The sequence below is a fragment of the Aethina tumida genome, chromosome 4, assembly GCF_024364675.1.
Source record: "Aethina tumida isolate Nest 87 chromosome 4, icAetTumi1.1, whole genome shotgun sequence".
Lineage (NCBI taxonomy): Eukaryota > Metazoa > Arthropoda > Insecta > Coleoptera > Nitidulidae > Aethina > Aethina tumida.
Window position 1 is genome coordinate 23176101 of NC_065438.1, and position 27905 is coordinate 23204005.

At 28.8% G+C, this 27905-nt stretch overlaps 1 protein-coding gene across 2 annotated transcripts in view; it reads left to right on the top strand.

Annotated features, from left to right (window-relative positions):
* LOC109598642 (neuroligin-4, X-linked-like) overlaps positions 1-27905 on the top strand; it is a 284001-nt gene that overhangs the window by 130354 nt on the left and 125742 nt on the right. For both annotated transcript variants that reach the window (XM_049966869.1, XM_049966870.1), the window contains one exon: positions 25870-26387. In XM_049966869.1, the coding sequence (XP_049822826.1) occupies positions 25940-26387 (448 nt within the window). In that variant the 5' untranslated portion in view covers positions 25870-25939. The remainder of the gene's footprint in view (positions 1-25869; positions 26388-27905) is intronic.

Sequence of the window (27905 nt, forward strand, 5' to 3'; positions counted from 1 at the left end):
AGTTTATCCTTGAAGCGCTCTCCGCTCACACCCACATTTCCACACATCCATTTCACTACTTTAAACACAGCAATGACAACAAAATTTTTGACACACAATTAAATGGCCACTGAAGTGAACCGCCACAACAACTAAATTTGTAACAAGAATGTTGAACACTGCGGGCTCTTGGCCACACTTACAGAATACGATGCCGGGGAAGCGAAAGGGCCGCTCATTAAATATCCAATTTTCCAACGTACGAAACTCGCTACGGATTTTACGACACGTGGAAACGTAACTCTGGACATGAAATTCAATTAATTCGGAGGGTTTTATGTATATCATCAAGCGGTGTATTAAATATTAAACGCGTCGCAACTAAAACAAATCACGATTATGTGTGCATGTGAAAGCCAAATCGTGTTTTTATTATGTTTCAAAATTAAACGCGTTATGACATATTATATAGCTAAATGGACTGTTTTTTTTTGCTGGTCGTGATTGATGGATGTGCAGAAATGAGTTGTGCCAGGACAATAATGGCTGTTTGCGGTCTTGTATTTATTTTTTAGAGATTCGGTTTCAATTACGTTTATGCCGCACCGTCTCGAGACGTGTAATCAGTTTTTCCACAAAAACTTAGACATGTCAATAAAGATTTGTCTCTCGTTTTCTGTTTCGCCGTTCGACGAGTGTAATATTCGAGACGGGGTGCCCCGTCCGATTACGGACATCTACTTATCCTGTAACGTATATTTTTCCAATTTCGGAAAATTGTTGTCTTTTATCTTGAGTCCTTCAATAAGTGTGTGTTTTATGAATTTCAAGATTAGATATGTCCCATGTTGTGTACTGTTCACAATTAGGGATCGGGAATATCGGGACGGGGCCTTCAAAAGCAACAAACAGAAACCTTATAAATTTGTAAAAAATATCACTTTGTAAACAGTACAAATAATTAATGAATATGCCATATTTTTTAACTAATCAGTAATCTTCACAATTTTTGAGTTGGTCTGTACAATTACACTAATGAATCGGACATATTTCCATGATTAATTACTAATCTTTAGAAGTGCTGAAGTGATAAGTAAGACTTAAATTGATGAATCAAGGATATTTTACTAATTAATAAGTAATTATCAGTAAGTGTTGAATTGATTAGTATAATTTCAGTAATATTCAGGAGTTTTAAATTAATCAGTGCAATTTCACTTTTTAATTAGTACTATTTCACTGATAAATCAGGCGTATTCTAATGATTAATTAGTAATGATCAGGAATGTTAATTAATCAGTATAATTTCAACTTTTAGTCAGAACAATTTTACTGATGGTCAGGCATATCTACTGATTGATAAGAAATTTTCAGAAGAGCTGAACTGATCAGTATAACTTAAATTTTAATCAGTACAATTTCACGATGGATCAGGCATATTTTATTGATTGATTAGAAATCTTCAGAAGTGTTGAATTGATTAGTATAATTTCATCTTTTAATCAGTAAAATTTCACTGATGAAACAGGCATATTTTACTGATTAAAACATTAAAACTTTAAAAGTACTGAATTGATCTTTAAAACTTAATTTTTTAACAGAATAATTTCACTGATGAATCATGCATATTTTATTTATTAATCAGAAATTTGATGTGTTGAATTGATTAGTATAATTTCATTCACTAAAATTTCATTGATGAGTCAGGCATATTTTATTAATTAATTCATAATCTTTAGAGTATCGAATTTATCTTTATAACTTAATTTTTAGACAGAAGAATTTCACTTATGAATCGGGCAAATTTTACTGATTAATTCATAATCTTTAGAAATACTGAATTGATTTTTAAAACTTAATTTTTAAGCAGAATAATATCACTGATGAATCAGGCATATTTTATTAATCAATTCATATTTTTTTTAAGTATTGAATTGATCTCTATAACTTTTAATTTTTAATCAGTACAATTTCACTTTTGAATTCCACATATTTTACTATTCACTACAACTCCATTGATGAATCAGGCAAATTTTACTGATTAATTCATAATCTTTAGAAGTACCGAAATGATTTTTATAACTTAATTTTTAATCAGTACAATTTCATTTATGAATCAGCCATATTTTACAGATTAATTCATAATCTTTAGAAGTACTGAATTGATTTTTATAACTTAATTTTTAAGCAGAGTAATTTCGCTGATGAATCAGGCACATTAATTCATAATCTTTAGTACTGAATTGATCTTTATGACTTAATAATAAGAATAATTTTTGAGGAATCAGACGTATTCTATTGATTAATTAGTAATATTAATTAATTAGTAAAATTTCAGTTTTTAATCAGTATAATTTCATTGATGAATCAAACATGTCTACTTATTAATCAGTAATCTTCAGAATTACTGAATAATTTCAGTGATGAAACATACATATTCTACTAATTAATTAATAATCTCCAGTAGTGTTAATTTTGCTGTATAATCAGAAATCTTTACGAGTATTGATTGGTTGATTTGATCAGCATTACTTCACTTTTTAATCAGTCTAATTTCACTAATATATCAAGTATATTCTACTTCTATTCTATTCTGGTCATCGATATTGTTAAATTGATCATATTCTATTAATTAATTTAATGTAAATCAATATTTTTCCAGTTGATTCAAATTCACAAGTCTGAAAAACCATTAAATTTGATCAAAATAAAAAAGCATGAATGTTAAAACGTTAATTATAAAATAATTGTGATTTAAACGGTCAGCTATTAATTTAAATGATTGATAATTTAAAATTTTCCATTAATTAAGGGCATTATTTATATTTGCATTTTGCAGGCAATTACGCGAACGTAAAATATAAATTACATTGCACAGAAATTGAACAGGTCCGAATTCTAATATGCGGAAATGGAAACGCAAAATCACATTATCAACGTTGTTGACGATGATCAATCATAGTGAATTTTATTGTGATTCGTGTCCCCATGGATGTAATTATTTGAACACAACAACTCATTTCTGGCTGGATATACTAATACAATTACGTGCGGCACTCGAAAATATTTTTTTTTCCAAAAACCGTAAATTTCATGCGCCACTCGTAACAAGTATCACGATCGTTTTGACAGTGGCACCCTCGAAATTGTAGTTGTTGCGTTCGAAACGTTTTAAACATGATTAAACTAGACAATGTTTTGATGTTCGCATTTACATTTGGATCTTTCCCAGTTTGCAGGAACGTAATAAACGGTCATCAATCCGCGTACCACATAAAAGAGTAATTATTCATCAAGTGCCGGCCCCGGATAATGGCGGGAGCGTCGCATTCAATGCACCATGTTCCGATGCGGTTCGGAATTGTTTTTGTACCAGTGCGGCGGTTTCTTTTCGAACACGCCGAAAACTGCATCCCCAAACGGTTTAATTGGAACGGCCCGGCACCGATATGATTTAAAACAGTTGGAAAATTGAAAACGGCAGCTCCGGACCGTCGAAAACTGAATTTAAAATTCATCGCAACTTGCCGTCCCGAAAAACACATGTTTTAAACATGTTATGCCGATATGGCCGGGCATATCGTGTGGAAAGTTGGCTTAATGGGAAAAGTTTTTCGCGTTATAATTATCTTCTATTTTTCATAAAAGGGGCCTCCACACTTAAAATGGGGCGGGGGGAATATCTTTATTCGACGTTAATTCCTCCTTAAAATATGTCGCCGGAATTTAATTAACCCCCGTGTGCTCCGCAGAAAAGTTTTAATAAGAACGTGAGCAGTGTTGGTTTTAATAAAGACGGAGCGTCGGCCAACCGTCCAATTTTATAACGTTTCTGTTTGTTGGTTTTGAACGCTCCCGATAGTCCCGATCCTTAATTCTCTTTCGGTGTGAACGGTGCGCGGCATGGGATATATCTAATCTTGAAATTCATAAAATATACACTTATTGAGGGACTAGAGATAAAAGACAACAATTTTTTGAAATTGGAAAATTATACTTTATATACAGGATAAGTAGATGATCGTAACTGAAATTGTACAAATTAAATAGTAAAAATATATTGGTCAATAAAACACTTATGAATATTACTGTTTAATCAGTAGAATCCAAAAGAAATTGTACTGATCAACACTGAAGATTTCTGATGAATATACCTGATTTATCATGAATCAGTAGAACATAGCTGATTCATCATGAATCAATAGAATATCAACAAAATTGTACCGGTTAAAACATGTAATTATATCAATTCAATACAAGATTTCTGAGAATATAGCAGATTTACTGATTAATCAATAGAATATGTTTGATTAATAATATTCAGGAGCGTTGTAATCAATCATATTAAGAAGTGTTAATTTGATCAACCTAATTTCATATATTAATCAGTGCAAAATCATTGATGAATCAGGGATATTTTACTAATTAATTAATAATCTTCAGTAAGTGCGGAATTGATAAGTATATCTTTTAATCTGTACACTTTCACTGATGAATCAGGAATATTCTACCGATTAATTATTAATTTTCAGAAGTGTTGAATTTATTGATATATTTTAATTTTTTAATCAGAACAATTTCACTAATAAACTAGGCAAATTCTATTGATTAATCAGTAATATTCATGAGTTTTAAATTAAGTACAAGTTTAATTTTTATTTCGTACTATTTCACTAATGGATCAGGTGTATTCTATTGATTAAATAGTAATGTTTAGGAATGTTAATTAATCAGTATAAATTCACATTTTAGTCAGTACAATTTCACTGATGATTCAAGCATATCTACACTGATCAGTAATTTTCAGACGTGTTGAATTGATCAGTATAACATAAATTTTAATCAGTACAATTTCACTTATGGATCCGCTATCTTCTACTGATTAATTAATTATCGTTAGAAGTTTTGAATTGATAATATAATTTCATAGTTTAGTCAGTACAATTTCACTGATGAATTAGGCATATTTTATTGAATAATAAAAAATCTTCAAAAGTGTTAAATTGATTGGATCTTTTAATCAGTACAATTTCACTGATAAATTCTATTGATTAATCTGTAATAATCAGAAGTTTTAAATTAATCAGCAAAATTTCAGTTTTTAGTACATTTCACTAATAAATCAGACGTAATCTACTGATTAGTTAGTAATATTTAGGAGTGTTAATTAATCAGTATAATTTTATTTTTAGTCAGTACAATCTCACAGATGATTCGGGCATATCTACTGATTAATAAGTAATATTGAGAAATGCTGAATTTATCAATATAACTTAAATTTTAATCAGTACAATTTCACTGAAGAATCAGGCATATTACTATACTAGTAATTAATTAATTACTAAACTTCAGAAGTGTTGAATTGGTTAGCGGAGTTTCATCTTTTAATCAGTAAAATGTCACTGATAAATCAGACAAATTCTATTGATTAATCAGTAATATTCAGGAGTTTTAAATTAATTAATTTCACTTTTTAAGTAGTCCAATTTCACTGATGAATCAGGCTTATTCTACTGATTAATTAGTAATATTTAGATATTTAAGAGTGTTAATTAATTAGTATAATGTCACTTTTTAGTCAGTATAATTTCACTAATGATTCAGACATATCTACAGATTAATCAGAAATGCTGAATTGATTAGTATAGGTTAAGTTTTAATCAGTACAATTTCACTGATAAATCAGTACAATTTTACTGATAGAAGTACTTAATTGATCTTTATAACTTTTAAGCAATACAATTTCGCTGATAAATCGGGCATATTTTACTCATTAATCGTGCATCCTCAGAAGTGTTGAATTGATTACTATAATTTCATTTTTTAATCAGAAATTGTTCTGATCAATTCAACACTTCGGAAGATATTTGATGAATTAGTAGAATATACCTGATTCATCATGACTCAGTAGAACATAGTTAATTTATCATGAATCAATAGAATATACCTATACCTATATCAATTCAAGACCTTCGAGGATTTCTGAGAATATGATTGAGTTTGTGATTAATTAATAAAATATGTCTGATTCATTAATGAATTGTGCCGATAAAATAAAATAAAATAAAATATAATTTTAATTAGTTTTACTGATGACTCAAGTGAATTTTACTGATAATAATATTCAGGAGCGTTGATAATGTGAATGTAGAATTTTCAATGATTTAAAGTAATTCTGACCTGAACGGTTTATTAAAAAAAATAAACTCGTCTCAGTTCTTTTACACAAATCGATAACTTAATATGAGAGACATGATTGATGGCCGCTGAAAAAAAATCGCCAACATGTGTACCTCAATGACAATGCGTCTAGTTCGAGAACTGTTCAGTCAGTTTGATGGAAACAAAGCTTTGTCCCATTTTTCCACGTTCCAATCTCAAATAACTCCCAGGCTTATTGTGTTAAACACAAAAATATTTGATTACTTTGTACATACATATAACCAAGCCACTTTGGCCCAGAGTAAAATGCTAATGGCTCAGCATAAGTTTTTTTCAACTCCCTTTAATACGGCTTCGAACCCCTGGGGCCAGAACAACACCAAGAACTCGGGACTAATACAATTAATAAACTGCAAAACGCAATTGTCTCGGTTTTGGGGTACGAGACGGTTTTTGCGCCCATTTTCTTGTTCCCGTTCATCTTGGAACGTAAATTCGCCGTATTTGTCTCGGCGAAAGGAAATGGGGAAAAAAAACTTTAATTACGCGACGTTTCAGGTAACGCTATCTTTGCCAGTAATTCACCCGAAACAAAACCGAACGAAACATTTGTCCTCCACATTTAGAAATATAACTAGTGTGTTCCACCAACAACAACGCGCCACGAATAACTAATTAATTAAATTAAATTCGTACAAAATTGCTTTCTGAATTGTTAGACGAATGATTTAATTTAAGTCGACGGGAACGACGTTCGGAATTCGACGAGGTAAATTAGGATGTGTACAAATAAAAATCTGAAAGGCAATTTCGTTTCGTCGGAAAACAATTGAAACTAAGGATTTGTCGAGCCTTCGAAAAACGTAGCGAAACTAGGATGTCCTGTCTGTTCAAATAACGTTAGTTGCACAGCATCCTAATTTGGCGGAACGAAATTCGTCGTGACGGTTTCCGACGCAACCGGGGGATGGAAACTGTTAAACGTACGGTCCCTCTTATTAAATCAGGTTTGCGTCGTTCGGTAATGGAAAAATGCGAAAGGTTAATTTAATAACAGTGCGGACGCATTGTCGGAGATTGTGCAGCGAGGGCCGCGGGCAATAAAAATGGGCGAGTTCCATCTTGGGCCGCGGCGCGGGGGCGAAAGAATGCTCATATGTCCTCGTAAAGGTTGCCGGCGAACTTTACGGCGAAACATTTCAGCGTTGTTCGCTAATAGGTGCTCCGTTACTTAGGGGTTACTACTTTAAAACGGTTATTTTGTCCGTCGGCCAATAGACTGACGCAATTTAATGCAGCCTCATTTCATCCCCCGCCATAATCATTTTACAACTTTATTATTATACATTGTTTCTGTCGTGGCGGCGTTTGTGTTTCGAATTTATTTTCATAATCGTAAAACTTCAAGTGCGGTTACCGTGAATTAGATCCTTCAACCCTCGCGACATCACATTAAATAAAAAAAGCCACTTTAAAAGTGGTTATTAACTGCGAAGATGCAGCCAATAATGAAAGTTGGAGCGTCTAGACAAACGTGTATATTCTCCGAACCGAATCAGATACTTCCGCATCAGTTTCTATCAACAACTTTGATTACTTAGGTGTTTTGGAAGTTTTCAAGTGAACTTCTCCAGTTCTACCATTCAACAAAACTTCACTGCGACGACACAAAAAAATTATACGGTTAAGATTAGTGGTAATTGAGACGATGAATGTGTTTAACGACTGAGTTAATAAAAACATGGAGGAGCACAATAAATTACGTCGGCACTATAAAAGATTAACACACAAATTTACTGCGCATAATGCTTTATGTTTTTAATTTAGATTGCATCGTTACGCAAAGGGGGGGTTTAATAAAACGGAGCCGATTTTATCTTATTTTCCAACCAACAACTTAGTATACGACTGATGCAATAAAGAGAAAAGCTGTAACCGACGATTTACATGGTTCCGCTACAAAGTTTATGGATTAACGTAAAATGGACCGGTTTATGTCCAACCCCAATTTCTGGCCTCTCTTGGTCACGATCGTATTATCGCAATTAGTTTATCAGTCACTCTGTTATGTTGTTCGTTCAGTTTGTAATATCAGATTTTAACTTATTAAATGAAATAAGTACCGGGCCTATTCCATTTCAAAACGACCTTTTGTATTAAATTAATTTTAAAGAAAGTCCGGTAAAAATTTGTTAGTTATTAATGAAATTATATCCGTTCGGAAAAAGACAATGCGTGGGAAAAAATTATTTATGCTTTAAAAACAAAATTGCCCACAGGTATACAGTAAATTTTTTTGTGTCGAAAAAAAAACAAATACGTACGTAACGTGAAAATGTATTGTGATTCCATTACAATATAAAAATCACAACTAGAATGGACAGGTAAATCTCAAATGGAAACACCATTAAATTTTAAAAAAGTCGCAGTCGGCGAGTTTAACATTGTTTAACTTTAAATCTCAATTAGCGAAAAAAAGAACTGATTTTCTGAAAATGTATACTGATTTAATTGAAATATTAGTAATATTTAAATCAAATAATTTCATTTTTTAATTAGTATAATTAAATTATTAATAAATCAGTCATATTTTATTAATTAATCAGAAGTTTTCTGTATTGAATTGATTAGTATAATTTCACTTTTTTTAACACCACAAGCATATTCGATTGATTAATTAGTAATATTCAGGAATTTTATATTGATCAGCATAATTTCACATTATAATCAGTGTAATGTCTTTGATGAATCAGCTATATTCCATTGAATAATAAAAAATTTTCAGTGTATTGAACTGATCAGTAAAATTTCATTTTTTAATCAGTATAATTTTATTGAATAATCAGGCATATTCTACTGATTAATCAGAAATTTCAGGAGTATTGAATTGATTAGTATAATTTCACTTTTAACCACCATAATTTTACTGTTGAATTGATTAATAAGTAATATTCAAGAACCTTATATTGATCAGCATAATTAATAAAAAATTTTCAAAAGTGTTGAATTGATCTGCAAAATTTTATTTTTTTATTAGTATAATTTTATTGAATAATCAGGTGTATTCTACTCATTAATCAGAAATTTTCAGGAGTATTGAATTGATTCAGGAATCTTATATTGATCAGTATAATTTCACATTTTAATCAGTACAATGTCATTAATGAAGCAGCCATATTCCACTAATTAATCAAAAATTTTCTGAAGTATTGAACTGATCAGTAAAATTTCATTTCTAATTAGTATATTTTTATTGAACTAATCAGTAAAATTTCATTTTTTAATCAGTATAATTTTGTTGAATAATCTGGCATATTCTACTGATTAATCAGACATTTTAGGAGTATTGAATTGATTATTATAATTTCACTTTTTAACGACCATAATTTTACTGCTGAGTAAACCATATTCGATTCTAATTAGTAATACACAAGAATCTAATATTGAACAGCATAATTTCACATTTTAATCAGTACAATGTCATTGATTGCCATATGAGCCATATTTTACTGATTAATCAAACATTTCCAAAAGTGTTGATCTGATCAATAAAATTTTATTGTTTAATTAGTATAATTTTATTAAATAATCGGGCATATTCTTCTGATTAAGCGTAAGATTCCTGGAGTATAATCTCACTTTGTAACCACTATAATTTTACTGTTGAATAAAGCATATTCGATTGATTGATTAATTAGTAACATTCAGGAATCTTATATTGATCAGCATAATTTCACATTAAAATTTCATTAATGAATCAGCCATATTCCACTGATCAATAAATTCTTTTTAGAAATAGTGAAATGATCAGTAAAATTTCATTTTTTAATAAGTATGATTTTATTGAATAATAATACATATTCTACTGATTATACTAATTTTCATGGGTGTTGAATTGATTAATATAATTTCAGTGATGAATAAGGTATATTCTACAGATTAATTAGTAATCTTTAGAAATTTTGTATTTTTTTTTTTATTTTCAGCATAATTTCGTTGATGAATCAGGTTTATTCTATTGATTAATCATTTGTTTTCAGGAGTGTAAATTGATTGATCAGTATATTTTTACTGATGAGTCAGATATACTCTTATAAATATGGTTTCACTTCTTAATCAATACAATCTCATTGACGAATCAGGCGTAAGTTAAGTACAAGAGCGTGCTTAACCATCACGTCAGTCCGAGTCAGTAAGTGCTTGAAATCAACGACGACAATTGTAGTAAATAAATGCGAAGTGAATTTGGCCGTTTGCGAGGTAATCTCCGTGTAAAGTTCGCGTCCTCGGACACGACTTATCGGATTTGTCCGGCCCGTGATTTACGGCGGCGTTCGACGTTACGTCAAACCATCGACATCGTGTAGGGAATCCCTTATATGTAGTCCATCGTTGGCCGAAACAAATTAAAAGTTTGTCGGTTCGGACCGAACAAAAGATAACACTTAGGTAATAACTGTCGCTTTATATCAGTTTTCTTTGGGACCAGTCTTTTGTTCCCACGACGAGCGGCGTCCGTTCACGTTACGAGTGAAAAGACGTCGCCGGGGATAATTGTCGGTCGAACGATCGGCCGCTCAATTTCCACCGGAAATTCACCTTTTGTTCGTAAATTGGAATCCCCGTTAGCGGCCAAGTGTCTCTCGTCTTAAACGCCTTATTTACCACCCTCAAAAATCCCGGTTTGTATCCAATCGGGGCGTTGATTAATTAATTTCACATTACCATTATTTCTGTGTCGGGATCTGTATTTGGACGAACGTAATTCGGTTAAGGATTTGCTGAATCATCTCCTTGTCTGTTGCCCCAAAAAATTCAATTTGTTGGCCCGTGTTATGTTCCGAATAATTGTATGGAACAGTTGATAGACAGACAGACAAAACCGCAGTAGAAAATCGTCTCCTCAAACAACCCTTAACTGTGGCAATCCAAGTGATATGCAATAAAACCGGTAACGCGCAATAAGCAATATATAGCGAACAAAGCTTTCAGCCGTTCTGGGGGCACATTTTAATAAACACGCTCGACCCGCAGTTTTCGACGGCGCTGGAAGGAAGTTGCTGAAACTGCTGAAACCTGTGTTTCTCACATTTCAGGCTCGCATTTAATTACCGAGCTAATCTAAAAATCCTCTTAATATACGTGTATGAGTAATCCCGGTTCTCCCTAATGAAAGCCGGGACTTTGCGATTAGATGGTCCATACTTGGACGTTGTTACCTTTGTTACGGTCGCACCTTTTGTCTCCGCAACAAGTGACGTTTAATGTTGTTTGGACTGATGAATCCAACGTTTAATCCACCACTGGACTAATTATAATTGCTTTATTAATATTGTATGGGTGGATTTTTGACGTCGGGCTTTTTTACTGCCAACTTTTAAACCGGATTGTAATTTTATTTGTTATGGAAGTTTGAAGGTGTTAAAAAATTTGATGGCATCCACTCAGTTAGTTTGCGGTTAAGATATTGCACTATTACGAATTTATGATCATCAATCAACAACAAATTGACTTGTAAAACTTCTTCCATAACATTATTGATGCCTTTTTCTAATAATAAATTACACTGAGCGTCTTTGGAAGTGGATAATTTGAAGTTCCTAGATTAAATAGGCCTAAAATATTTTCAATGTATTTTATTTATATTGATCAGTTTTGTATTATTATATTTATTTTACTTTTTATGAATTTAACAGATAAAAACAACACTGAAAAGTTGGTTCCTAGACATCTTTAAACAATGTTCTTTAAAGATGAGTTCCTATTTTTAATAGTAAGGTCCTCCTCATCTCTGTTTTTCAATTTTTGTTCAGTCCCATATGGCAAAATCCATATCTCGCCAGTACTTGATCGTTCAGAAAATTTTTATAAAAATTTTTTGTAGAAAATTAGACGCTCTACTAAAAAGATATTTTACAATTTTTTCATAACTCTTACCGTTTAGAAGATATGGTAGGTCAAAATTTGAAGAATTTAACAAAAATTTATTTTTTACTTCTAAATATTTTAACTCATAAATAAGTAAACATTAAAATATGCACAATATATATCTTTGTAGGGAATTAAATGCTTTACAAAAAAGGTTTCTTGTGGTTAATCGATTTCTCTAACCATTTAGAAGATATCCATATTCGAGTACCAATGTATACTGACTTTAATTTGTTTTTTAATAAATATTTTAAAATTAAAAATGTAAATAGAAATTTTCTGTTCTATCAAATAATGACGAGACATGGAATTTGCCATATGGAACTGAAGAAAAAATTGAAATCTGAGATGAGGAAGAGCCTTTCTATTAAAATTAAGACCTCATCTTTGGTGAACATTTGTTAAAGGTGTCTAGGAGCCAATTTTTCAATGTCGGAAGTCAAAAAAAAAAATAGTAGATTTTTGTTCCCCCCTAGTGGTCTCATCATCCACCAGACTACAATCCAATTGAACATGTATGGGACCGTCTTCAAAGACAAATTTACACTTGAAACCACCTGCTTCAAAATTTGGAGGGGGATCAAGAATTTATTCTTTCATTAATTTTGAGCATCTCAAGGAGGGTGAAAGCTCTTCGTAGAACAATGGGGGGTCTGACAAGTATTAATTAGAAAAATATAGCAGAAATAATAGTTTTAATTAATTTTGTTTTATTAATTTCCTAATAAATTTGGTGATATCAGTTTTATTATTGGGTTAAACGTTTTATTATTGATGACATTTTGTTTAATTTATGCAGGAGATTACATTATTTATTGAAATTTATTTTAATAATAAATTTATTGCAATATAATACCATTGTATTCTGATTCCTTGATTCTCTCCCTCACTTTCAAAGTTATCAGTGAAAAAAAATCAATACACATACATTTAATCATACACACACATATCTTTTACCCGGATTCCGGCGGGCGGCAAAAAGAGAGTGAGTGGCACGGATTGAAATACTTTTTTGCGTCGCCGTCCCGGTATATAAAATAAAAATAAAACGGTTATTCAGAGCGATGGGAAAAAATCAGACAGAAATTATTCCGGTTATAAACAGCAGTGAAGCGGCCATGTCGCATAAAAACCGCACAAGAATCCATTTGAATAAACACATCCCGCGCCCGACCGCGTTTCCAGCCCCCCGTTTTTTTTTTTTTCGCCGGCGACTTTGAATATCAAGCCACACACACATCATTAATTATTCTTTTCGTTGCCGCGGCTTTCAATAAAAATCATTAGGCCGGCTCGAGTGTGAAAAAAAAAGCGGTCGGACATTTTCACCGGTTTCGTTCGTCTCTAATTAAAATTTTAAATTCCGACGACGCGTTTTAGAAAGTACGTAAAAGAAATCGGTGAACCGGGGTCGGGGGCATTGATTGGGAACGGTTTCGGAACGTTATCTTGTGCGAGTGAATTTTAAAAGAAATTAAGGCGGAAGCGGGGCCCGGAGTTAACTTGATTCCAGGCGAAAGTGTATTAAGGTCTGTCCGCAAAACGATGCGAAGATGGGGGAAAGTTATTTCTCTAAACAACGATCGGTTCGACGAAAAGAACAAAAATGTCTGGACATCAAAGCGACAAAAAGTATACTGCAACAATGTAACGGTCCGCTTATTGGGTGGACAATTTAAAAGGAAATTGACATCAGATATAGGATTCTCTCATGGGAAATATTGCGATCATTTTGTCGGTAGAAAAAGACGAAGGCCTGTGCCTAGACCGTTTGCTTGCCTACGACTGCAAATCATTCTATTCATAATTAATATTTCGTCCAATTATCTTAAAACCTATAAATAGGATTTTCTTTCATTAAATTTTTAATATTTTTATCTCAAACTACAGATATTATTTGAAAGCTTTTCATGTTCTTTACTATGACATTTATATTTATATTTAAAACATTTTTTGTCTTAAAAGTGATTTTTTGTAATTCGTGAAAATTGCCTTTACGAGTTAAAAATGAGCATTTGAAATACCTGTAAAGGATATTCTCGTTCACTCTTATTGTTGAGGTGACTCTCACGCACATCAGGTCTGCACAGATATTTCTTTCTGGGTATGGTCCGGGAGGCACCAAGTCAAGGTCACCTCGTCGGAGAAGGTGACCATCTCCTCGTGCGAGGGGCTTTACTCGCAGGTTCTGGTTGTTTCCTCGGAGATGGTGTCTATATCCACGTAGGAGGTTCTGTTCCCCCAGGTCCTGGGGGACCCGCTGAAGAGGAGGTCAAAGCTGTTAAGTTAAACAAGAATTTACTTATGAAGCGTTGACAAAAATAACTTGTTTATAATATAATGATTGTTATTTTGTTGAATTTTAAAAGAATGTCAGGTAGTTCTGTTCAATAGTGCCAAAACATAGTTAGTTTATTTCCAAACGACCTCATTAACATTCATTATTGTGGACATTGTAATCTGAAGTTTCGAATCGGTGCCGTTTTTGAAATTCCGATTTCGATGCGTTTCACATTATGTGCGAGATGTTATCGTGTACAAATTGAAAAGTCGTGGACCAATAATCGACGGAAAAAAAACAAGGGAATTTTAATCGGTTGACAGGACAGATTCAATAGCTGTTTGCGAAATTCAAATCGAATTTGGCTGGATCGCTTTAAAATTTCGATAATGTCAAATACGCATTGGGAACCTGTTTCAGTCACACGTTTAAATCAACGGATATTTTACAGTGTGCATTATAAATTTAAATCAGATAAAAAGGAAATTTAGTTATTTTAAATTGGTAATGCATGCATGTATTTGCCGAATAAAGGACTCTGTAATTTATGCTTCCTACATTAAAATACAGATTTCTAGTTTCATTCATTCCGAAACAAAATCTTTTTCCGATAAAAATGATTAATTATAATTGAAATTTGTTGAAGTGCACAAAAAAAACGTTTTCAGTCAGGTACAAAAAATTTAGTTATTTTAACTTGATAATGCCATATTGATTTGCCGAAAAAAGTTCTCTGTAATGTTATTTTAAATTAGTAATGCAATACTGATTTGCCGAATAAAGGACTCTGTAATTTATCCTTCCTACATTAAATTACAGATTCCTAGTTTCATTCATTCCTAAACTAAATCTTTTTTCCATAAAAATGATTGATTATAATTGAAATTTGTTAATGTGCGCTAAAAAAAGACGTTTTCAGGCACATATTTAAAACAGCAGATATTTTACAGTTTACATTATAAATTTAAATCAAAGTACAAAGAAAATTTAGTTATTTTAAATTGGTAATGCCATACTGATTTGCCGAATAAAGGATTCTGTAATTTATGTTTCCTATATTAAATTACAGATTCCTAGTTTCATTCATTCCAAAAGTAAATCTGTTTTCGATAAAAATGATTAATTATAATTGAAATTTGTTGATATGCACTAACAAAAAAGACGTTTCCAGTGATCCATTCAAAACAAAGGATATTTAACAATTTACATTATAAATTTAAATCAAGGTACAAAATAAATTTAGTTATTTTAAATTGGTAATGTAATACTGATTTGCCGAATAATGAAAGCTGTATTTTATGCTTCCTATATTAAATTTCAGGTTCTTATTAGTTTCATTTATTAAAAAACTAAACTGTATTTTTTGCTAAAATGATTAAAAATTAATATTTGTTGATGTGTATAAACAAAAAGTAAGTTTTCAGTCACACATTTAATTCAACGGATATTTTATAGTTTACGTTATAAATTTAAATCAAAATACAAAGGAAATTTAGTTATTTGAAACGGGTATTATAAAACTGATTTGCAAAATAGAGAACCCTGTAATTTATGCTTCCTATATTAAATTACGGATTCCTATTTGTTACATTTCCAAACTAAACCCTATTTTTTGCTGAAATGATTAATTAAAAATAAAATTTGTTGACGTGCCCAAACGAAAAAGCCGGTTTCAGCCCGTTGGGGATCCCTCAATAATAAAACTATGTAACGTTCCAGCTAAAATATATGACGGGTTCACTTCTGAAACAATGGCACGCTGATTTACGTCACGCTTTGTGCCTGGAAGTGTACTTTTCGGAAATTATACCATTTGTTAGGCCGAACAAAAAAACGAGGACCGTCCATTTTTTGTCGTGGGACGTTTTAGCACACCGGCGAAATGCTAATTCCGAATATAATTGCTAATTATATCGCTCGAGGGTTTAATGATCTAGTTTTGTGTTGTGCAGTCGTGTGTACAAACTTCCCTTATTGTATTTTCCAATTCGACGGTGAATGCAAGCTGCATTCGATTCAAAGTTACATTTCGCACTGTTATCTGAACCAAACAGTCTTGAATTAACATGTCTTTTTATGTCTTGTTGCCGCAGAGAAGATCTGAGACGTTAATTTCGGGAAATGATGTGCACAGATTTGGGTTAATGTTTATGATAAACGGCCCCCTGAGTTTTATTGCTGCTGTAATTAAATGTTTATTTTAATTTTCATTTTAACAAAGCACGTTGTTTGCTTTACAAGGTTAATAATGGACTTGTTTATATTTTTTAATAAATATGAGTTTAAAAACGGATTTGTTTGTTGACTTTTCTAAAAAACAGATTTGTTTGTGCGTTAATTTGTTTTCCATTCAAAAATGGCCTTCTGACACGAATTAAATAGAAAAAACTTCAAAATCAGACGACACAACAAATCAATTACTGATAATAGTGGTCCCGCTGTTGGTTCCCAATAGTTTAATTTTAAAATTGGGATTTCGGTTAAATTAAAAATTCTACATTCGACAAACAAAGAGTGTGTAAACACAATTTGCTGCCCAGTTTATAAATCAATAAAACAGAAAAATGTAACAATGTAAACGTACACGTAACACTACACGCTGTTTTATTTTAATTAAAAACGTCCCGGTTAATGTGTTGTGTTACGTATTCGCATAATCATTATGTATATTACTTAGTACGAAGGTTCCCCAGTTTATTTAAATATCAAAAGCGTAAAAACGGACAACCGACACCTCTCACCGAACCGGAGAAGACGATTATATTTATCACTTCTCCCCTTTTATTTAATTCGATGCGATGGCGAAACAAAACACGACTCCGGGACGTCCCAATTTATTTACGTTATTTACATGCAGTCCAATCAATGGGGGGCAATGGATGCGTGATTTTGCTCAGGAATTTCCGGCGACGTGCATTGTTAGGAGTCGCGGCCAAGATGCTTTTAATTCTTGACGTTTTCGTGGATAGTATCCAGATTTTATTGCCTCTCCTTTCACGGACCGCCGTTCGTTCTGCAAACAAACGAGTCGGGTTTTAAAAGCAAATAATACGTTTTGTGTTTCACGAAATAATATGTTTTATTGGTTTTAATAATTATATTAAAACGTGTACCGTGGATGTTTAAATAATTTTAGAAGGTGGTTTTGTTATACAAACATAATCCAGTCAATCAACTCAATTATAAGCGGGCACATGAATTTATTTTATTAAATCATTACAAACGTGTATTTATTATTAAAATGAGTATTATTATGAAGTATTATGGTAATACTGTTATTTATTTTAAAAACACCCTAATTGCCAATTAAAATTAGCAATATTAACAAAAATAAAATATAATATATGTATACAATGGTTTTATACGTCAGCTCAACACAGTGAACTGCATTGTCGAGTTGATTAAATAAATGCAACACTAGCACAATACGAATGATCACATTTATCTAAATAGATTTTAAAATCATTTTTGTCTAGTATTAATAGATCGAAAAGGATTTCCTCCATCTGAATCTTGAAAGAGACATCATGCACGACAGAGACAGTAAAAGTCTCCCACTGTTGGTCAAGGAAGAGACTGTCTCTGTGGTACATGACGTCACTCTCAAGATTAAGTTTTTTGATTAATATATTACCAATAAATTCAATGTGTGGCTTTTATTGTATTTTGTGTGAATAGAATTTATAAAATACATTAAAGTATGTGCAATAATTATTAAAACAATTATAGATTTTTTTGTAATAAAAACTTAACTGAATTATCAGTGGTCGAAATAATATTTTATTTTATTCAATAATTACAATTGTGTATTTATCATTAAATTGAGTATCAATAGAGGGTATTATGATAATAACGTTATTAATTTTAAAAACACTCTAATCTGCCAATTAATATTAACAGTATTCATAAAAATAAAATGTGTAGTAAAATTAAAATATAATATATGAATACCGTGGCTTCATATATCAACTCAACATACGAATTACAGTTGAACTTTAATAACTCGAACCATAATTTGCCATAAAAATAATTGGAGGTATTAAGGCTTCGAGTTTTTAAATAAAATATAAACATAGAAAGTTACAAATGCGTATTTACCATTTAAGTATGATTTAGATATTACAAAAAATAGTGCTATTATTATCTTTATTTATTATATTATGTAAAATTTTTATTTTAATAGAAAAAAGTCAGTTATTTGTATTTGACGAAAGTACTTTTATTTTCATTTTCAAAAAAGCTACGATTGAACTATTCCGGAATAGCTTTTTAGGTTTTATCAAGCGAAACTTCAGGATTTAGGATGTAGTAATCATGTAAACACCATAAAGTAAATTGTAGGAGTTTCCAGCATTATTCTAATCAATCAATAATTGGTCTTAGAACTGTTGCTAACAGGGAATGCCTTTCGGACATATCATAAGACGGGTATCAGCGGAAAGGAAATTCTTCGAAGAGTTTACCTGAGGCAGAAGAAATTTGACTAATCGAAGATTGTGCTAAATATTTATTTAGTTTGAGTTGTCATGATATTCGTGTTATCAAGTAAAAATTGCATGTAATTTTTAACCTGATCCCCGTTGCCAACTACTTTGCTTTGAGTTATCAAAAATTAGAGTTCGACTGTATATTGTCAAGTAGTCAAATAAATAGAGGAATCACATTAGATTCAGAAATCTTCTTTGAATAGTATTAGGGGCAATATTATTTTGTCCAAATGACAACGTATTTCTCCGGTTTGTGTTGACATATGATCCAGTATAATAAATGTGAAGATAAATATTAAGTACCCAGATTTTATTGCATTCTGTGTGAGTGAAATTTATGAAGTAGTATATATTTTACTGGTTTTGTAAATTGTATTAAAATATGTGCATTAAATAATTATAAAAGATTGTTTACGATAAAAACATACTCCATCCACTTAACTGAATTATTAGTGGGCATACGAATATTATTTTATTCTATTCAATAACTGTAAATGTGTATTTATCATTAAATTAAGTATCATTATAAGGGAATTATGGTATTTTAAAAACACTCTAATTGCCAATTAAAATTCACAGTTTTTACATAAATAAAATGTGTAATATATATATATATATATATATATATATATATATATATATATATATATATATTAGAGTGAGCTAAAGAAATCAACTATTTTTTTTTTTAATTTCCGACACCTTTAAAATATGCTCTCGAAAGATAAGATATTAATTTTAACGGGAAGATCCTCGTCTCAGTTTTCCATTTCTTCTTCAGCTTCATATGACAAAATTTATATTTCGTTATTACTTGATCGTACAGAAAATTACTATTTACGTTTGAACGCTTTACAAAAAACATATATTATTATTTTCTCACACCTCTTACCGTTTAGAAGATATCGGAGGTCAATGTTTGAGGAATTTAACAAAATCTAAATTTTATTTATAAATTAAATTTATAAATAAATTAATTTTTGTAGGAAATTAAATCCATTATTCTAACCATTTAAAAGTTATCCGCATTCGAATCCCAATGCGTACTGATTTTAACAGTTTTTTAATAAATATTTTAAATTTATCCATTTAAGTTAAGAATTTTGAAAATATTCATAACTTAAACATGAATTCTAGTTTAAGAATATTTAACGTATGTTTGCCAATTAAACGGATTTCATTATTCATCTTAGACGATTAGCAGATGAATACACGCAAAATATATTAAAACTCAGCTGTTAATTATTTGGTTATAGTTATATAAAAGAAGACACAATTCAGGAGATGTAGAAATATGAGAAAACATGGAAATGAGAAAAACATAGATGGTGCTATTATGACAAGTTATAAATAACAAATCTACCAACATTTGAAAAATATTAAATCACGATACTAAATTGTGATAATAATAAAATTGTTAAAAGAAAATATTGTTAAAAATTGGTTAGAAATAAATATATTCCGAAACAAAATATAAGATATAATTTAAAATATTATGAATATTTTCAAAATTCATAACTTAAATAGATAAATATAAAATACTAAAAAATTATTAAAATCAGTATGCATTGGGATTCGAATGTCAATATCTTCAATAGAGCAATAGAGCAATCGATTAACCACAGGAGACCTTTTTTGTAGACCATTTAATTTCCTACAAAAATTTACGTTGGAGATTTTATAATATTTATTTATCTACGATTTATAAAATTTAGAAGTAAAAAATAAATTCTTCTATCTTTAATCTCCGATATCGTCTAAACGGTAAGTCATGAAAAGATTGTTAAATACCTTTTTTGTAGGGCGTTCAATTTTCTATAAAAAAATGTAAAAATATTCTGTACGATTAAGTAAGACATTTTCAAAGAATATTAATGGCACAAATGAATTGTCGGTATAATGAAATTAATACATTTTATGTGTATAATATATATGGTATATTTATTTTATTGATTTAATTTAATAAATTATATTAGAATATGTAAAATTAATTTGACATTTAATAAAGTTTTTTTTATTATTAAAAAACAAAATCCACTCAATTACGTAAATTGTAAATGGGTATACAAATATTAATTTATTATATTCAGAAATTACAAACGTTTATTTATGATTAAAATGAGTATAATTATAAAGTATTATGATAACATGGTATTTATTTTAAAAACTCGATAATTGCCAATTAAAATTATGAGTATTAACAAATATAAATGTGAAATAAAATTAAAACATTATATAACATACGTATATATATAGTCAATTTTTTAGTCATTTTAGAAAATGTTCAAAGCTTTTTGGGGTTATAAGAAATCAACTGATTTGAAGCAAATCAAAGTTTCAAGAAAATAGTTATAGCCATCTAAAAATAGCTATTTTTGAAAAATTGATCGGCTTTGGATGGCTGTTTAATAAAGAAAACGAAACACAAAAAGTATCACCAATTATTTAACAATATACTTTGGAAGCAGTAGATTTGAGAGCATTTTGACAACACGTAAAATTTTGCTAATACAGTGGTTTACTTGGAAGCTTCCACCTAAGCCGGAAATCAGATGAACGCTAATATCTTTTTGTTAGGGAGTTCACAGAGAAGAACGCCGTTTGAACGGAATCAGTAAGTTATATAGAAGCTGGGATACAAATTTTTGAAAATTACTAAAAAAATTCTTCAGTGATCGGATTTGATCGAATCGGGCTCACATTTTTAAGATGATTTCTGATCTATTTTCAAGGAAAAAATCGGTGTCCAAATCGGTTACCCACGTGCTCACACTTTCGTTGAAATGTAACGGATCTGCTCATAAAAAATACATTGTTGAGTTCACCGATTATATTATAAATTCTTCTTCAAATAAAAAAATAGAAATTTTATCTAACCCTATTCCCAACGTATTTTTCTATATTGTGCCGATTTACTAATTATCGGTGTAACCAGATACACAGCTTATTTTTATAGTTTTCAATAGTTTTAACATATAAATTTGGGGTCATAACGCTTCACTCTGCGAGTCACCCCAAAAAGAGGGCAACATTGTAAACACCGGCGTGATTTACGAGCGCTTAATAACCGTATATTTTATACAACGTTTTCGTCTTAACGAAAACGCCGACATTTCCACGACCGGTCGAAAAATAAAAGCCAGAAAAGCATTTTATTACGAAAAATGAATCGCGTGCATTGTTGATGCCGGTGTTGCGATCCTTTATTTTCCGGTCGTTCCGTTCCTTTATTTTTTTTTTCTGTTTGTTTTATTATCATTGCGGCCACAAACAAAACATTTCCATGCAGTGTCTCTAATTCGACAATGCGAAAGTGGGACCGGACCCGAAAAGCGGCCGCAGTCTGACGTCCGCACGTTTCCGCCAACCCAAATTACGCGGAAGGAGGGGCGGCGGTCGGTTTGTTATTGAAAAATTCATCGCCCACCCACGTGCCGGCTTCCCCACGGTTCTTTTCGTTGTTTTTAATTGCGTCGACAATCCTTTTGCGATGGTATTTACATTTAAATTGATTGGTCCGTGTCTTCTTTTCGCCGGGTGGAAAAAAAAAATCTTTTTGATTTCGTGTCGTAATTAAAAAGCCATTTTTGCATGGTCGAATTGAAATAGCGATGTACAGGGCCGCGGGACCGTGAACTGATTTTAAATACATTTATTTCGATATGCGCTTCAGTTTTATCCGATTAAAATATAATTCCCAATTTTGAACGAAAACAAATCCGTGCCAAATATAAATAAATAATTTCGAATGTCTGTTACGTGATAGATGGTTGCACTAAATATTTTTATTAAATGGATTTTAGGAGAGTTCATGATATAATAAATAAAACTCTGTTTTTAATGGAGTATTTGATTTATTTTAAAATGTCAAATTTAACTCTCAACAAACCATAAATATTAAAGGTTATTCTAAAATACATCATTATAAATTTTATAACATGTTGGGAGAAAACTTTATGAAATATACAACGCAAAATAGATGAATTACAAAATGCAAAATTGAGTATACATATTTATTTTCGCTGATATTATTATTAAAAATTGCTACTAAAATGTATTGTTTAAATTAAATAATATTTCCACGTAAATATAGTAATATTTTATTTCGTGTACAAATTTAAATAAAAGTTAACATAATGTTTTAGTTTACAGTTTTATTTATCAGCATATTTTTTTTAAAATCCAATTGAATTATGACTATTGTTATGTTACAAAATACAACAAGGGAAAAATGTATGGTCTCAATTTTTTCCTGTTAAATTTCAAAAATTTTGACTGATTAATATTGATTATCACCGCCGATTTACATACAATACTATACAATAGATTTAAAATAAAAAAAACAAAAATAAAGTATTAAAAAATAAAAAAATTAAATAATCATTAAAAATATTAAGAAATATGTGTTATATTATAATTTAAAAAAATAACACAAAAACAATAAATTAAAATATTTAATTTAAATTAAATAAAAATAAAATATTTAATTGAAAAAATTAATGAAATATTTATTTTACTATTAAAATTAAAAAATATATATTAAATAATTAATTTAAATTGAAAAAATAAAATAGTAAATTTAAATTAAATAAAAATAAAAGTACTTAATTTAAATTAAAAATAAATTAAATTTCTAATTTAAATTATTAAAACAATTAAAATATTTCATTTAAAATTAAAAAAATAGTAAAATATTTAATTTAAATAAAAATAAAAGTACTTAATTTAAAATAAATGAAAGTAAAATGATTAATTTAAATTAAAAAAATAATAATAATAAAATATGTATTATATTATAAATTAAAAAATAAAGTATTTAATTTAATTTAAATAAAAAATATTCAATTTAAAATGAAAAAAAAAAAAATAAATTAAATAAAATATCTGTTTTACTAGAAATTAAAAAAAATAATTAAAATATTTATTTTAAATATAAACAATAAAATAATTTAGAATTAAAAAATAATAAAATATTTAATTCAAATAAATAAAAATAAAATATTTAATTGAAAATGAAAGAAATAATAATATATGTATTATATTATTAATTAAAAAAATAAAGTTTAATTTAAATTAAATACATAAAATATTTAATTTAAAATGAAAAAAAATAAATAATAAAATATGTTTTATTATATTAAAAAAAAAATAATTAAAATATTTATTTTAAATTGACAAAAATAAAATATTTAATTTAAATTAATTAAAAATAAAATGTTTAACTTAAAATGATGTATTTTACTATTTAAAAGAATGATTAAATAAATCATTTAAATTGATGAAATAAAATAATAAATTTAAATTAAAAAAAAAAATAGAATATTTAATTTAAATTAAAAAATAATTAAAATATTCAATTTAAATTAAATAAAAATAAAAGTACTTAATTTAAATTAAATAAAAATAAATAATAATTTAAAATGAAAACTATAAAATAAAATGTGTTTTACTACCAATTAGAAAAAAAATATAAAATATTTATTCGTAAATAGAAGAAAATAATGAAATATATAATTCAAATTAAATAAAAATAAAATATTTATTTGAAAATGAAATAATAAAATATGTGTTACATTATAAATTAAAAAAAAGTATTTAATTTAAATTAAATAAATTTAAAATTAATTTAAAATGAATAAATAAATATATAAATAAATAACTAACTATATATATATATATATATACATACATATATATATATATATATATATATATATATATATATATATATATTTGTTTTAAATTGAAAGAAATGACATATTTATTTTAGAATTAAAAAATAATAAAAATATTTAAATTTAAATTAAATGAAAAAAATATATATTATATTATAGATTAAAAAAATAATAAAAAGTATTTAATTTAAATAAACATAAAATATTTAATTTAAAATGAAAATAAAAAGATATAAAATATGTATTTAATTATAAATTAAAAAAGTAGTAAAAATATTTATTTTAAATTGAAAAAAAAAATATAATAAAATTATTAATTGAGAATTAAAAAATAATAAAAAAATCAATTTAAATTAAACAAAAATAATTAATTAATTTAAAATAAATATTTAATTAAAATTAAGAAGGAAAAATTAAAATATGGAAAATAATTTTAAATATAAAAATTAAATTAAATTAAATAATCATACAGTTCATTAACATATAATCAAGTAGATATAATACGATACTTTTGATTAGTCTTGATATTTAATTTAAAATAAAAAAAGTAATAAAATGTTTTTTTCAAACTAAAATTAAATAAAACATTTATTTTAAATTAAAATAAATTAAAATATTCATATATTTAAAATAAAAATTTAACTGAGAATGAATTATACAGTTTAATACAATCAAAAAAGGTATCTTGATAATTAAAGAATAAAAAAAAACATGTTTCACAACATGAAGGGAGAAAACACAATGTAATAATTTTTGTTTTGTCTGTTATTATTTTTAAAAATTCCTATAAAAATGTATTGTTAAAAAAGAATATTATGCCATGTAGATTGTAGAAATATTATATTTCGTATACAAATTTAAATAATAAGTAATATATTTCTGCCTATAGTTTGCTCAGCATATTTTTTACGTACTCCAATAACAATGAATATTGTTAAGAAAGTTACAGAATCCAACAACAAAGAACTGCATAGTCACAATTGCACTCAGTTAAAATTAATGAAACCTACAAATATAAAATTAAATCCAAGGAAACACCATTGTGTGTGTGAGCGGGTTGGAAGCCGAGTGCAAATTAAAATCCCCTTATTAAAATTTTCTAAAGCAATCGACTGCTACCCTTCCACCTTGGCTGATGCACTCCCGTTCCGCCTTGGTTTCCGCCGTACGGCGAACACGTGCCGAACAAAATAATAAACAGTAAATTTCACGGATTGTAATGCAGGCGCACTTTGGTGCAATCATTAAAACTTCAGCGGCGCAACGCGAAAGAAGCATTTCAAACGAAAATTAATTCGAAACCGTTTTCCGCTGCCTGGTGCCACACGTTCCGACTGACGTCACGTTTTCGTTGCAGATACCAGAAATGACAGGACCGAATTAAGAGAAGCAACTTCCACGTCCACGGCATGTTCCCGACCTAAGCGATGGCGGCGCGAGGCAGAGGATTGCATCTGTTGCTGGTGGCGGCGGCGATATGCACGTGCCGCTGCGACAGTTCGTACATGAAGAACGCGAAGATCAGCACGCGCATCGTGCAGACGCGTTACGGCCGGTTGCAGGGTCTGATCGTGCCGATGGACTCGCACCGGTTCCTGAAGCCGATCGAGGTGTTCCTGGGCGTACCGTACGCCACGCCGCCCGTCAAGTCGAACAGGTTCAGTCCGACGAGGACGCCCAGCCCGTGGGAGGGCGTGAGGGTGTCGGACAAGTTGGGGCCGGTGTGTCCGCAGAAACTGCCCGACATAGCGAACGAAACGGCGGCGCTGGAGCGGATGCCGAAGGGCCGGTTGGAGTATTTGAAGCGGCTGCTGCCCTATTTGAGGAACCAGAGTGAGGACTGCTTGTATTTGAACATTTACGCACCAACACAAGGTAAGTACCTTCACATAATTTACTATAACTGACTATTAACGTCACGATTCAAATGAAATTTTTAAAATCAAAGGACAAAGTAGAATTAATTTTAATGAGATTATTAACTTATATATTTTTTTATATAAAAATAAAAATTTTTGACTGGCATAATAAATGACAATTTTAAAGACAATTAAATTTTTATTTAGTAAGATAAGGTGAGTTTAATTTAGTTGTTAAAGTCATTTTATACGTTTATATGGGTACTTAATTTTGAATTTTATGGCAATTTTTTATTTATGAAGTGTAAATTATACTGTGGTGATTTTAAATATGTATTATGATTAAATTTTTAGTATAATAATTTTTAACACTAATTTTAATATTAACTGTCGGCAAACGATAAACTTTAAATATTAAAAATTATTAAATAATAATTGCAAATATTCATATAATTAAAAAATTAATTAAATTTAAATTTAAAATTATAATAATTTTAAAGTGTAAAACCAAATACTATAAATTCTTTTATTTTATCTACAAATTGTTACATAATAAACAAAATTTAATATATTTAAAAAGTGTGAACAAAATATAATCTTTAAATATTAAAGATTACTGTATAATTATTCAATATAGCAAAACATAATATTTTAAAAAGTAGTATTTTTTCAAAATAAATTGTAAATTGTAGAAAATGTATTTTTTTACTCTATTCTAACAATTTTTCATTTTTTTCATTAATTTTAAAATGAAAAACTAAATATTGTACATTTTTTTATTTTTTTCTATATAAATTGTTATACAATAAATATAATTGAAGTAATATTTAAAAAATTGCCAGCAAACTATAATATTTAATTATTAAAGATTATTGAACAATTATTAGACATTTTTTAAATATTACAAAAAATAATACCTTAAAAGTAATATTTTTTCAAAATAAATTTTAAATTTTTCAGTCAATTAATGAAAATGTATTTTTTTTGCTCTATTCTAACTAACCATTTTTTTTTACATTAATTTTAAAATGTAAAATTAAATATTGTAAATTATTTTATTTTTTCTACTTAAATTGTTATGTATTATATATATTTGATACCTAAAAAATGTCAGCAAACTATAATCTTTAAATATTAAAGATTATTAAACTATTATGAATAGAAATTTTTCAATATAACAAAAAATAGTATTTAAAAAGGTTGTATTTTTTCAAAATAAATTGTAAATTTTATATTTTTCAGTCAATTGATAAAAAATATATTTTAATTACTATAAAATTTAAAGCATTTTTCGTTTTTTACAGTTATTTTTTAAAATGTAAAATCAAATATTGTAAATTTTTTTATTTTTTATATAATTATTAGAAATTTTTCATTATTGCAAAAAAATAATATTTAAGAAAGTAGGTATTTTTTTTCAAAATAAATTATAAATTTTATATTTTTCAATCAATTAATAGAAAATGTATTTTTTTACTCTAAAATTCTTCATTTTTTACATTAATTTTAAAATGAAAACTAAATATTGTAAATT